The sequence below is a fragment of the Hyperolius riggenbachi genome, chromosome 6 (assembly GCF_040937935.1).
Source record: "Hyperolius riggenbachi isolate aHypRig1 chromosome 6, aHypRig1.pri, whole genome shotgun sequence".
NCBI lineage: Eukaryota > Metazoa > Chordata > Amphibia > Anura > Hyperoliidae > Hyperolius > Hyperolius riggenbachi.
The window spans coordinates 142,378,351-142,393,025 of record NC_090651.1 but is presented as its reverse complement, the minus strand read 5'-3'; the positions used below and the strand labels follow the sequence as shown (position 1 = coordinate 142,393,025).

The 14,675-nt window shown below is 43.2% G+C and overlaps 2 protein-coding genes across 3 annotated transcripts in view; both read right to left on the bottom strand.

Annotated features, from left to right (window-relative positions):
- The window catches only part of LOC137521152 (pancreatic alpha-amylase-like), a 49,132-nt gene extending 41,491 nt beyond the window's left edge, over positions 1-7,641 (bottom strand). The window contains exons 1-3 of the mRNA XM_068240031.1: positions 7,417-7,641; positions 5,483-5,629; positions 43-240 (exon numbers count right to left, since the gene is read on the bottom strand). Of these exons, the coding sequence (XP_068096132.1) occupies positions 43-240; positions 5,483-5,629; positions 7,417-7,584 (513 nt within the window). The 5' untranslated portion in view covers positions 7,585-7,641. The remainder of the gene's footprint in view (positions 1-42; positions 241-5,482; positions 5,630-7,416) is intronic.
- A 2,428-nt stretch (positions 7,642-10,069) lies between these two features.
- The window catches only part of LOC137521151 (pancreatic alpha-amylase-like), a 37,945-nt gene continuing 33,339 nt past the window's right edge, over positions 10,070-14,675 (bottom strand). For both annotated transcript variants that reach the window (XM_068240028.1, XM_068240029.1), the window contains exons 7-10: positions 14,571-14,670; positions 13,309-13,430; positions 12,683-12,808; positions 10,070-10,478 (exon numbers count right to left, since the gene is read on the bottom strand). In XM_068240028.1, coding sequence (XP_068096129.1) covers positions 10,289-10,478; positions 12,683-12,808; positions 13,309-13,430; positions 14,571-14,670 — 538 coding nt within the window. In that variant the 3' untranslated portion in view covers positions 10,070-10,288. The remainder of the gene's footprint in view (positions 10,479-12,682; positions 12,809-13,308; positions 13,431-14,570; positions 14,671-14,675) is intronic.

Below are 14,675 nucleotides of genomic sequence, written 5' to 3'. Positions count from 1 at the left end.
CTCAGCTCTACTCATAAAATTATTTAAAGTTTTATACTTTACCTGATGGGCATCACTGTAGTTTTCGATGTTGCCACTTTGAGTTGTACACTTTTTGTCATTAAAATCCAGATAAGAATAGGGTACTGCTGGAAATGATTTCTCGTCTGTATCATATGAACTGCCGCAAGTTGATAAATTCCCTTTCCCAAGTCCTTCTCCACACATATGGTTTATGACAGCATCAACGTAAATATGAACCTACAAAACAGTTACCAATTGGAGTTAAATGTTGTAACTTCAAGGCAGTATTTAAAAACTATGGGGCTTGATTCACTAAGCTGCGCTGCCACAGCAGTGCAGCTTAATGTCAACAGAGAGTGTTATAATCCCCTGCGCACGCTGTGAAGCCGTAGTCTGCACAGTTAAAATACACTGGGCTCAGATAGTTTAAAGAGAGCTTCATTACACTTAAGAAGTGCTCCACTGAACCTGCCCAGAGCCTGGCAGGTTCAGTAGCTTCAAAGTATGATATTCCTAGACTTTGATTGGCCCAATAGCCTGACTGTCAAGAGACAGGCAGCCAGGGCTTGATTCACTAAGCTTAGCTTAGTGATTCAAGCCCTATGTGTTTTCAAATTGTTGGCCTCCATATTTGAAGATAGAAAAAATTATTCTAAGTCAAGGTTTCTAGTGCTCTTCAAACTTTTTGTGAAGTCCACTAAAGTAAATATGTTAAAGTGGACTTGAACTCTTGCACAGGACACAAGGAAAATAGAGAGAATGCGCCCTGTGTGTTTTTGGATAGAAGAGCCTGTCTAATTCCCCCTCATCTTCAAGTAATCACAAGTGTAATTTGATCTCTCAACTATGTCAGCAGAGAAAGTCGTCATTCCTTGGCAGACACAGCTAATATGTAAACACAGGATGTTAATGCTTTGTCTGCTTCCATCAAATCAGGAAGTAGACACTCTGCAGATTTATTGCAGGAGTCCTCTATGCTGTAACAAAGAAATGTTTTTCTTTAAAGGTTATTATGATGTTGGTTATATTTTAGAGCACAGAGGAAGTTCTGAGTTCAGGTCCACTTCAAAATAAAACTTTAACAGACAGCTGGTATGCAGATCTCAAATTAAATTAATCAAGCAAAGTAAACTGTGTCTGCTGTCACTGCAAGCGCCAGTATCACATGACACCAGCGCTTGCAGTGACTTCACTACATGCGCTGTGTCACATGGTACAGGCCCTCATAGAAGCTCTGGGCACAGGAGGAGGCTTGACAGGTAAGCTTTCAACCCTCGGCACACAGGGGGTGGGGACACAAACTTGGGGGGGCAGTCAGGCAAGTGGCACTAGGACCATTTCCAATAGAATTCAGGCTAAAATCTATTGGAGATCTGTCTGTAGTGTGTGGGCAAGCAATAGATCACTTTCTCAGGAGATTCAATCAGAAAGGGATCCATCTGATGGTCGATCTGGTAGCAGATCGACAGGTGTATGGGCATCTTATCTCTCTGAGCTCCAATCCAAGCCTTCCAGGCTCCCAGGATCTTGATGCATGCACACCTACATAAATTGCCTTTAACACTCCAAGATTAATGGCCCGTTTCCACTAGAGTTGTGGATGTGAGGCAATCGCTACATCGCCTCGCATCCCCCGGCAGGTACTTCTGGTTGTTGTCCGTACGACCGGTTGCAGTGTCATGCGGCTTCCCGTCGGCAGCTATAGGGAATTGGATGCAGCATACTATCCATAAATTCCCCCGCGTCGCACCGTGCCTGATTGCATAAGTCAGTTTGCGTCAATGGAAACTACTCCATTGACGTTAATTGGTTGCAGTTTCTTTGCGTTGCGATGTGCTGCAGTTTCCGCATAGAAACCCGTGTAGTGGAAATGGGCCCTAAGTCTTACTTGCTCTCAGTGTCTGTTAGTATGCACACTGCTTTGAACTGGTAGGGTCATAACCTTTCATAATCTCAGTGTGTGTCTACATCTATACATGAATCTGTGTGTTAGCTGCATACTCACTACCTTTTGTACATTTCTTTTTTTTTCCATTCTGATGATATCTAATCAACCTACACCTAATTAACCCCCTCTGTTACTTCTGGCTCCACTCCCACACAGCTTAATTGGTCATTAGGGCTATATACTGACATAATCTCAAGGGGGGCAGCCAGTTTGAGGCAGGAGTCAGCCAGTATGAGCAAAGTGAACAGAGTCAAGTGATATTATGAATTATGCCTGGGGACAACAAAAGAAAGCAGGCTCCATTTCCTGGGATTTTGTATAGGAGGCTCACTCTGCAGGTCTACACCACTGTGATGATTACAAATCGCCATGAATTGTTAAAAGCACTACTTTTGCCTGAGAAATCTCTCTTCTGACTACCCAGCAAGCTCATGGTGAACCAGAACTCATTGGAGTGTGTAAGGGGCTTCAATGGAGCAAAATGCTAAAATGCTATGTAGGAAAAAAAATGTGCTTTCTTAAAACAGAAAGTATTTGCAATAATTCAAGTTGGAGTTAGCTCCGAGATTTCTCCAAGTGCAACACTTCTGAAATAAGCAAATTACCGACTCCAATGAGTTCTGGTTCGCTGTGAAGAGGCATGCACCTCTAAGAGGTGCCTGGCTCTTCTACTAACCACATATGCTATTACTCTATTGTTATTGGCTGATGAAGCAGGATCAAACCTGCGAAACGCGCTGCATTGTCCTCTGGACTATGTAAATAAATTTGCTCTACTTGACAAACACATTGGCAATTTTTGTGTCTGCTTGGAGGAGGTAAGTCCACCACTGCCTCCTCATGTTTTAAACTTTTTAGATACTTTTATCCTTTGGCGCCTCTGTATCCATACTACGCTGGTGTTCAGGATAATCCAGGATTCCGATTTCAATATCCCAACTTCAAACACCAACACTATGTTTTACAGACTCATTGCAAAGCCATATATGACATGGTAAAAATCCTTAAAAGGTCTCAGAAAAGATTTCCAACTATTTTCCTTTTAACAGAAATTATGTTGACCAAGGCTGGATTTATACTTTTTCTGACACTAGGCCAAGTATGTTTGGCTCCCCTTCCATGCGCAACAGCACCCCTCTCATTCCATGTGTGGCCCCCTCTTCCATGTGAAGCATCCTTTCTATCACATACAACGCCCTTGGGCATCATTTCCCCTTTTTCATGTGTTGCTCCCCATTTGCAACCTTCTCTTTTATGTGTAGCAACACCTATTTCCCATCCAGGTGGCCCCTTGGGCTGCAGCCACCCAAGGTCCGGGCCTTTGTGGCCTTTCCAGAAATCTGGCTGTGATGTTAACTACAAATAGTCAAAATGTCATATGATCCCTCTGAAACTAACACCTGTTTATATTTAATGCATTTTAAAGAGACACTGAAGCAAAAAAATTATGATATAATGATTTGTATGTGTAGTACAGCTAATAAATAAAACATTAGGAGCAGAGACATAAGTCTAATATTTGTTTCCAGTACAGGAAGCGTTAAGAAACTCCAGTTGTTATCTATGCAAATTGCCATTGAGCTCAGCGGCTTTCAGGCCTCTTGCACACTGCATGCATTTCCGATTCCGATTCCGCTTTTTAATCAGTTTTTACATCCGATTCAGATTCAGATTTGCAGTGTGCAGGGAGCAAACTGCAAATCGGAATCGGATGTAAAAACCGATTAAAAAGCGGAATCGGAATCTGAATCGCTTGCAGTGTGCAAGAGGCCTCAAAGTTGTAGAGAGCTCTGTGTTCTGAAGACAGGTCAAAAGTTCACTGCCTGTTCTGTAAAAAACATTTAGAATGCTGAGTAGTGTGTAAACTGCAAATATTAGAGAATGATGCAATGTTATAAAAATAAGCTGTATAACTGAAAATAAAAATACGAGAATATTCTTTTTGCTACTAATGTTCTAGTAATTATTCGTACTACACAACCAATTCATTATATCATAATTTTTTTTTTGCTTCAGTGTCTCTTTAATGGAGGGATACGCTTGACCCTTTTTTCCCATTACAGAATCATTCACCACGAAAATATTTTTAGTTTGGAAAGTGTGGGAAGGGGATACATTTTTGGGGGGGGACTTGTCCTGTTTGTGTTTTTATGGTGGACATTTACTTGCATTTACTAGATCTCACTAGAGATTGTCAATAAGAAGCTAATAATGCAAATTGTAATTCAGCTTGGAATTGGGCCAATTCAAATCAACAGGAAGTGTATTTGATGGGCCCAATTCCTTGCAATAAATTTTCATCCAAGCTGGAATTATTACCTACTTATTAACCCTTCCTAACTTTCATGTCTATCTTACATGGACCTCTATAGTACTAACACTCTCCATCTCAGAGACAAGAAAAGGCAGACAATATAAAACTTGGCAGGGGTTCCAATTCATTCTTACTGTTATCTTTGTCACTGATGGGGAGATGTAACAACTTCCCGACAGGGCAGAAAGTGATGGAAATTCTCCATTTTGATCTCCAGTGGGATCACAAACAATACTAAAAATCTAAAAAAGGTCCTAAGGATTTTCCACACTAGTTTAAACTGCCTTATCTAGCCAGCATTATACATTATGTCAAAAGGCTGTACCCTACATAATTCTGAATGTTACAATTTATCACCTCAATTAATAGAATGTTTAAAATAAAGTAGAGATACTCATCCTAAACCTCTGGAGAATGCTTAAAGTAAACCTGTGAAATATAAGGATACTTACCTCAGGAGAGGGAAGCCTTTGCATCCTAAAGAGGTTTTCCGCATCTCCATACGTCAGCCCATTTCAGCACTGGGTCCTCCAAAGTGTGGTCTCCCTGCGCATGCGCACTAGCATCGCATAAATAGCTGAGCAACCTCGGGTCCACACTTATGCGCAGGTGCATGGACCCGATGTTGCACAGCTATTTCTCTGGACTGCGTTTTACAAAGAAAGCCAAGCAAGACAGTGCTAGTGCATCTGCATGAGCTGTCAACAAGCTCTTTTTTGAGGATCCCAGCGCCGGAACGGGCCTGCGGAGGAGGACAGGGAAAGCCTCTTTAGGATTCATCTGCTCCCCCCCCCCCAAGGATAAGTACTCCCTTGGGGTACTTTTTTCTGCTACAGGTACACTTTAAGTGTAAAGTGTTATCCATGCTCCACTCCACATTTGGCACCATGGCCTTTATTCAAGTCACTTTTTCTCCTTGGTGATATTTTCCCACCTTATAAATAAAATGGCTTTTAAACACCCAATAAGCAAGAAAATACTCCGATTAAAGTTGGCAGTACATGTTCACCTACTTTTTAGTACTTTTTCAATTTCCCAGTTCTGGAAAGTTAAGAAGATGAAAATCTAATCTCCAAGGAGAAAAGTTAGGAAAAAAGTGAATTGAATAAGGGCCTACACCTTGTACTTAAAGAGAGACTTAAACGATAAGTCTCATGTAGGTTGTCCCTTTCAAGAAAATGACAGAGTAAAAAAAGTAATAAAACATATATTTCTACCCCAACATTGTTGCACCTGGTGACCATGTCTCTGAACTGCTGCTCATCCCCGGAGCGGGAACAGATCTTATAGCTGATTGGTTGATATCTTTCCCACCACGGTCTGCTAGGATTTGTGATGATTTTATTTTCATTAGGAGGTGAAACCTGAAAAACAAGATTAGAAAACAGAGATATGGATTATTTTCTGAAAGGATGAACGAACGCTTGATGCAAATACTTACTCTTTTTACACTAGCAAAAAGATAAATATAGTTAATAAATTAGCAATATCTTATGTAATACTGTATATAATGTGGTCATGTGCTATTCAGGTGTTTTATGTTTTGCAATATTGTGCTTTGATTTGCAGATTACCTGCAGCAGAATTTCATTCTTTACCTAATTCCAGTAACCAGACAGGCCCTCCTCATGCTCTGCATTGTAGCTGCGTGCCGTATAGGCCATCTCCTTCTGACTCTCGGCTCTGCATGTTACATGGGGGGAGGGGGAAGATGGAGAGGGTTGTGTACAGTTCAGTGAGCCTTGTGGAGGGAGAGAAGGAAGCTGGTCGTCAGGGCTAGGCATCAGTAGATGGAGGGCTCATGTGAGAATAAGGTTATGTTAGTCCATGGTAAAATATCAATATAAATGACCTAGTGGTTCATAGTAGAATACAGGGGCATTGCTAGGATCCAAAGAGATCCGGGGCACTTTCGAGCACGCCAGATGAAAAATGGGTGTGGCCACGCATCAGAATGTGGGTGTGGTCACGGGTGGAGCCAAATTTACATGAACATAACGGTCTAAGTAGGCCTGCCCAGCAAGATGTTGGATGAAGCCTCTCCATTAATAAATCAAATAAATAAATAAATGCAACACCTCACAAAAATAAGCAGTTCCACTTAAACATAACTAGGCAGAGTTACTTGGCTTTTGTGCTGGATGCTCTGGCTTTCTGCTGGGCAGGCTGGCCTGCTGTCAGGGTGTCTAGCAGTCCACCCCAGCATTTCCTGACCTTTAAGACACCACAACTACCAGCATGCCCCATAGAATAACCACAGCTCCCTGCATACCCCCATAAAAGCATCACAGCATCCAGCTGGCACCTCATAGAGGCACCACAGCACCCAGCAATACCCCCCCATTCATGCATCACAGTTCCCAGCATGCCCACCATTGAGACACCACAGCTCCCAACATGCTACCATAGGGACTCCACCGCTCTGACTCTGCCTAGGGGACATCCTGGGGGACCCCAGAATAGATCCATGGCAAGTGCCACTAATCTTTGGGGCTAGCAACGCCCCTGGTATAATATCAGTAATTTACTAATATTCTACTTGCTGCAATTCCTGCACCTAAATTACCACAGGACACTTTTCAAATGTACACCACTTAACCTGTGTATGACAAGTTTTAAGCAACTTCTTACTGCACATCTAGAGCACAAAACACACCCAGACTGCTTTTTAGAGTTCATTTTTAAAGCGGACCTGAACTCAGAGCTTCCTCTCTGCTCTAAAAGATAAGAAACAGCATAATATCCATTAGAAAAACATTTTTATTACAGCTGCTACAAATCCTGCAATAAATCTGCAGTGTCCACTTCCTGCTTTCATGGAAGCAGACACAGGGTTAACATCTTGTGTTTAAAATTACCTGCTCTGCTGAGGCAGCCAGCTGACACAGTTGAGAGATCATATTGGGGGGATTGGACAGGCTAAACTCTCAAAATACATAGAGGGTGCATTTCTCTATGTTTTTCTTCTGTCCTGTGCAAGAGTTCAGGTCCACTTTAAATATAAAACCATAAGTGTGTGAGTTTGCAGATAATACACATACAGGAAGTGTAACACTATTTCAGCATGCATAACGACACATGTGTGTTAATGCTTTCAATACCAAGTACATAGAGCAGTGCCCATAGTTAAAGCTTTAGCGGTTACTGTTACCTGAACACCTCCGAATCCATTTGGTGCAAGATACCTCTCACATTCTGCAGCAATGTCCTCCCACCGCCATTCAAACAAGTGAACAATAGATGTCTTCCCGAAACCAAGGTTAGGACTGAACTGCGCAGTACAGACTCCTATTACTGCGAGGATGAGCAGCATCTCCATCTCGTACAGTCTAGTTGTCTCATTGCATTCTTGCGTGCGTATCGTCTTTTTATACAGAGAATTTCTCAATATGTTCCAGCACAACACACACCCACTTTTTGACCAGAGTGAAACTTCTGAGAAATACAGTACATTGCTCTGGTGAAGAATTAACAAGGCTTGTTTGGTTTGTTTACTAATCAAAGTCTACACAGGGTGCACTCCTGTTGGTGTTGTAGAGTGTGCTTCTATATGGATGTTTCTATGATGTGATCAGAGCCTGGCATTTTTGGAACTCTTGCTGTAGATAAAATTGTGTTATCTTTATTTTAGGCAGCAAAATTATATGGACAGAACTATGAGAAACTTTATCAGATTAAATGTTGCTACTTGTTAATGTTCATCCTGAATCTCCTCTCCTAACAAGAATGCTTTTCTGACATAACTATAACCTCAATGTTAACGTTTTTTTAATTCCTAACGATTGACTAATCTTCCCCTTCATGGTGGCCCATACCTTAACCCTAATCTACAGTCTTAATGTTAACCCCTTCCTAATGCCTAATCCTATCTTCCCCATAGGATACATACACATGCACTATTGGTGTCGCTTGTAATGATTAAAGCGGACCTTAGGTGAACAGTGCCCTGTGCAGAGAACACTGGACTAGACTCTGGGCGCACTGTGCCCTGTGCAGAGAAGACCGGACCTATGGTGAATTGTGCAGAGAACAATGGACCTTGGGTAAACAGTGCCCTGTGCAGAGAACACCATCCCTTGGGTGCCCTGTGCAGAGAACACCGGACCTTGGGTGCATTATGCAGAGAACATTTGACCTTGGGTGAACAGTGACCAGTGCAGAGAACAGCATACCTTAGGTGCACTGTGCCCTATGCAGAGAACACCAGACTTTGGGTGCACTGCACCCTGTATAGAGAACACTTGATTTTGGGTGCACAGTGCCCTATGCAGTGAACACTGGACTCTGGGTGCACTGTGCCCTGTGCAGAGGACACTGGACCTTGGGTGCTCTGTGCACAGAACACTGGACATTGGGTGAACAGTGCCATGTGCAGAGAACACTAGACTGAACTGTGGATGCAGTGTGCCCTATTTAAAGAACACTGGACTGGACTCTGGGTGCACTGTGCCCTGTATAGAGTACACATGACTTTTGGCACACTGTGCCCTATGCCGAGAGCACTGGACCCTGGGTGTACTGTGCTCTGTATACAGCAAGCAGGTGGAATTCCTGACTTTGGGTACCCAGTCCCCTGTGCAGAGAACACTGGACTCTGGGTGCACTGTTCCCTGTATAGAAAACTCCTAGCTTTGGGTACACAGTGCCCCATGCAGAGAACACCTGTCTGTGGGTACACTGCGCCCTGTGCAGAGAACACTGGACTACAGAAGCACTGTTCTCTGTGTACAGAACACTAGTCTGTGGGTACACTGCGCCCTGTGCAGAGAACACTGGACTACAGAAGCACTGTGCTCTACAGTATGTACAGAACACCTGTCTTTGGGTACACTGCGCCCTGTGCAGAGAACACTGGACTATAGAAGCACTGTGCACTGTGTACAGAACACCTGTCTTTGGGTACACTGCGCCCTGTGCAGAGAACACTGGACTATAAAAGCACTGTGCTCTGTGTACAGAACACTAGTCTGTGTGTACACTGCGCCCTGTGCAGAGAACACTGGACTATAGAAGCGCTGTGCTCTGTGTACAGAACACCTGTCTTTGCGTACACTGTGCCCTGTGCAGAGAACACCTGACTTTGGGTACACTACGCCATGTGTAGAGACACTGGACTTTTTGTGCAGAGTGTCTTATGGAGAAAACACTGGACTTTGGGAACACAGTGCCCGATGCAGAGAACACTGGACTTTGGGCGCACAGACCGCATGCAGAGATCATTGCACTTTGGGTACATAGTCCCCTATGTAGAGAACACTGGACTTTGGGAGCACAGTGCCTTATGCAGAGAACACTGGACTCTAAGAACACAATGCCCTCTCCAGAGAACAATGGACTTTTGGTGCACAGTGCCCTATGCAGAGAACACTGGACTTTGAGTGCACAGAGCCCTATACGGAGAACACTGGACTTTGAGAACACAGTGCCCTCTACAGAGAACACTTAACTTTGGGTGCACAGTGCCTTATGCAGAGAACACTGGACTTTGAGAACACAGTGTTCTATGTAAAGAAGAGACAGTGTTCTATGTAGAGAAGGTGCACACTGACCTTTGGGTGCACTTAGAGAATCAGCGGTAGTGGTTTTGCAGTTGTGCACATGCCTTCCCTGAGGTATTGAACATGAAACTGCTACCCACCTCATATATATATATATATATATATATATATATATATATATATATATATATTACTATTAAGTAAACTGAGAATCTTGAGAAAATAATTTATATTCAGACAGGTTATCACACTGTAAATGAGGTGTAGATGTCCTGTCACTGTAACCAAAAACAATAAAACAAAGTGTGACTATTTGAAAATCTTTATTGGTGCAAGAAGGAGACCAGCAAGCAATGAACAAACATTCTCCTAGCCTGACAATTTCTACTGACCCAGGAAGAGAAGAAATCAAGCCTATCAAAGTTGCCAGTCAGTTAGCAGCTGATGAATTAACTAACAGTGAAAGACTTTGATATTGTTAATATCATATTAGGAGAACTACTTGCTCATCACTGACAGCAACAATTATAACTTGGCATTCACATGGATAGCAACAAATGGATCTTCAGCTGAGCTGCTGATGGTGAAGCGGGCTGAGCCAGAGCTGCTCACGGTTATCTGTGCACCAGTACAACGGGTGCCTTCTTTCTGTCCAGAGATGACATCACAGTATGTGCCAGCAGGCAACCCAGTATTCAGAGTGGCATCCATGTTCCTAAGAGGAAAAAGAAATACATTGAGTTAACATCAAAGATGGTATCTCAGGTATGGCTGGGCTGAGACACCCGATGGGTCCTGATAATGTACTGGAATCCTATAGGCACTTTTACTGCAATCTTTGCAGTTGTGATTATTTTTGTCACCTGGGGGTGTTCCCGTTCCTAATTCTGAGCTGCCCATCACCTAAAATAAGCTACCCATGCAACAGGTGGAATCAGGGAAACACTCGAGCTGTATGGAAGGGGCTCAGGGCTGCCACCAACTACAAGCCTCCCCCCCCCCCAACATGCAACACCCAGTCTGGAACTAGCTGAAAAACTTGGCAAGTTCTACTGCAGGTTTGAGAGGCAGGAAGAACCGAAGGTCCACCCAATACACCCCCTGCCTCAAGGAGGACATCATGAGCCCACCTCCTTCTCTAGTGGTGAGCGAGGCTGAAGTCCTGCAACTCCTGGCAAGGTTAAACACCAGGAAAGCCCCTGGACCGGACGGAGTGTCTCCAGCCTGCCTGAAAACTTGCTCCAGGCAACTAGCTCCCATTCTCTCCGCCATCTTCACCAAATCGCTAAGTGAAGGAACAGTCCCCAGATGCTTCAAGAGGTCGACCATCATACCTGTCCCTAAGAAGCAGGGAGCCTCTGAGCTGTACAACTTTAGGCCGGTAGCCCTTACGTCCATCATAATGAAAACCCTGGAGCGAGCGGCCCTTTCCAACCTCAAGATCTCCACCCTGCCCTTTCTAGACCCCCATCAGTTCGCGTATAGGGCAAACAGGTCCACTGACGATGCAATAAACATCTGCCTAGAGTTCATCTATGACCATCTGGACAGACCAGACACGTACGCCAGAATACTACTCCTGGACTTTAGCTCGGCGTTTAACACGATCTGTCCGCGCATCCTACAAGAAGAACTAGCCACACTTGGTGTGCACCCAAGCCTGCGCCTCTGGATCACAGACTTTCTCACCAACAGGACCCAATCTGTCAGGCTGGGTGAGATCCACTCACAAATTATGACCACGAACACAGCGTCGCTGATGACACCACCATTGTTGGTCTCGTCACGAAGGACAACATCCAGGAGTACTGTCAGCAGGTGGAGAGAATCTCCCACTGGTGCAAGGAGTACAAGCTAATGCTCAACACCGCAAAAACTGTTGAGCTAATCGTTGACTTCAGGAAATCCGCTCCCACCCCACCTCCAATTCACATTGATGGTACGGAAGTGGCCAGAGTGTCTTGCGCCTGTCTCCTGGGCACTACCATCTCCAGTGATCTCAGCTGGAGGCCCAACATCACCGCCACCCAAAGGAAAGCCCAACAGAGACTCTACCTCCTTCGTCAGCTGAGGATGTTTGGCATGGCCCCAGAGATCTTGACCAGCTTCTACTCCGCCACCATTGAATCGATTCTCTGCTCTTCCATTCTGGTCTGGTGCTCCGGCACCACCACCAGCCACAGGCTCACACTTCATAGGGTCATCAGGGCAGCGGAGAGGGTCATTAGAAGACCTCTCCCTGCACTTGACCTCCTACACAAGAGAAGGCTGAGAGCGAGGGCGCTGAGGATCGCTAATGATCCCTCTCACCCGGGCCACCGCTACTTCTGTCAGCTCCCACTGGGACGGAGGCTTCGGGCCATCTCCACAAGGACTGCCAGACACAGTAACTCTTTCTTCCCCTCGGCCGTCAGCCTTTTGGGGATATTTCCCCACCTTGTCAACAAAATGCCTTTTAAACCAACAACAAGCAAGAAAATATTCAAAATAATTTTGGAAGAACTTTTTCACTTACTTTTTGGTACTTTTTCCATTACAAAATCCTGAAAAGTCATTTTAAAAAGAAGTTGTGAAATTATCTCTTAAGAGAAGTCTCAGGAGAAAAAGTGAATTGCATGTGGGCCCGTGGCCCATATGCAATTCATTTTTTCTCCAGAGTTTTCTCCTAGGAGAATTTTTTTTATCGTCTCTTTAAAATAACTTTTCAGTACTTAGCAATTGAAAATGTAGCAAAAAAGTGGGGGGGAAAGTACTACCAAAAATATTTTGAGTATTTTCTTGCTTGCTGTGAGTGTAAAAGGCATTTTATTTACAAGTTGTGAAAATATCACCTAGGAGGAATCTCAGGCAAAAAGGGGAATAGCATATGGCCCCATGTTTTTGTTAACAGCTTATATTAGGTAATATTTGATAACTTACGAGCTCTCATTGTTAAACACAATATAGCCCCTGTTTCCACGTCCAAAGGCAATTTGGTTTCCACCATTGTCCCACCAATTAGTAAGTGCCTGGCCATCAACTGTGTTACGGAAGATCACCATGTTCCTGGAAACAAAAAAAAGTTAAAAAAGGTACTGTACAAGCATATGTCATGCATAAAAACAAAATGAGTCATAAAAATACATGTTCATGTACAAGTCCTTAGCTAATAAAAATGCATTATTTAAGTTTCATACAACACTTTTCATTCATACTGTTATATTTACTTTCACGTTTTTTATTGTCATTGTCTTTATACTTATTTTATTCATGTTAACCCGTGGTTCTTTGTTATAATTTTGACAATGAAACACATTGTAGAGTTTTTACCTGAATAAACTAACAAAGTCAAGCAAATAAAGTCTTCAAAATGATTTATGTGTTTGTACAATGGTATAGGAAGTAAGTCCAATAGGATAGGAAGTAAGTCAGAATCACCTTCTCCCTTTATATGCCACATTGATTATTCTTATCAGGCCACTTCTTGTTACCGCTAGAGCAGATATTTTAATGCCTATGAGAAATTCAGGACTGGTTTCAATCAATTTTTTTTTTTTAAAACTCACTTGATCTGACGCCATCTGTGCTCACAGACCCACTCATTGCCACAGGTAGAGTCTGCATTGATAGTAACTGCCTTAGTTGATCCATCGGAATTGCTTGGTGGTCCAATCCAGTCATTTACATCCTGGAAAAAAGACAAAAGTATTAAAGTTAATTAAAAGCAATAGGAAACACATCCTTTTCCATGCAGGTCTCTTTGAGGCTTTGTTGGAAGCTGAGCAGTGAGCTGCATCTGAATACAGTACATTGGGGTTGATTCACTAAAGCAAATAGCATGAGCAATCTCCTGTTACTCATGCTATTAAATCAATGTGCCTTAATGTTAAAGTGAACCTCCAGACTAAAAATCTACTCAGCTGCACTGAAAGGGCTTGGTGTTTCTTTAACAGTTTCACAGCATCAGAACTTAGTTTTTTTTACCGAAGCCTGATTTTTAGCTGCACAGAAGAAAACTGCCCGGGCATTTTTCCCTTGAAGCTGTGCAAAGCATAATGGGATTTCTGATGTTGTTGTTCTCCTTCTGCTGTTTTGGTGCAATTTTTTATTTTTTTTTGATTTTGAGATTTGAAGCATAGCGTGCGTAGCTGGGAGGGGTGATCAGGACACAGGACAGTTGGAACTGTGTCTCATGCTCCCTGTCACCTCCTTTCAACTAAAAAGATGGCTGCCCCATGAAATCACAAACACTTACCTGTTCTTTTAAAAGAGGGTGGGTAAGAGATTATATTGCCCATCTATTTTAATTAAAATAACTAATGACACTTAATGACAGTATTTTTGTTTAGGCTGAAGTTCCCCTTTAAGTCCCTGCAAGCTACGCATGCTAGTGGCAGCATAGCATACGTAAGTAAGCGCTGGGCACTGCTTATAATAGCCGCGCGGTAGTGATGTACCGCTACCATGATACTTCATTAGTGCGGCCTCTATATGTTAATTAACATAGTAGGGGCCACGCTAGTGAAGTATCGTGGTAGCGATACATCACTACCGCGCGGCTATTATAAGCAGTGCCCATCGCTTACTTACGTATGCTATGCTGCCACTAGCACGCGTAACGTGCAGGGACTTAACATGAAGGCATGCTGATTTAATTGTGCGAGTAACAGGAAATTGCTCATGCTATTTACTTTAGTGAATCCACCCTACAGTCACAATTCTGCAGCAGCATTTTTTTTCATTCATTTTAGTGGTGTTGGTTCAATCAGAGTGGAAGAAGTAAACAAATGTTTAACATATATAAAATCAGTAACCATAAAACCAATACCTTTCCATTGACAAAATTTCTTGTCCATCGATAGCTGGACATGACACGTGTGACACCATAGGGGTGTGCCAACATAAAGCCAATTCCCATTTTGTACAGCCTGCA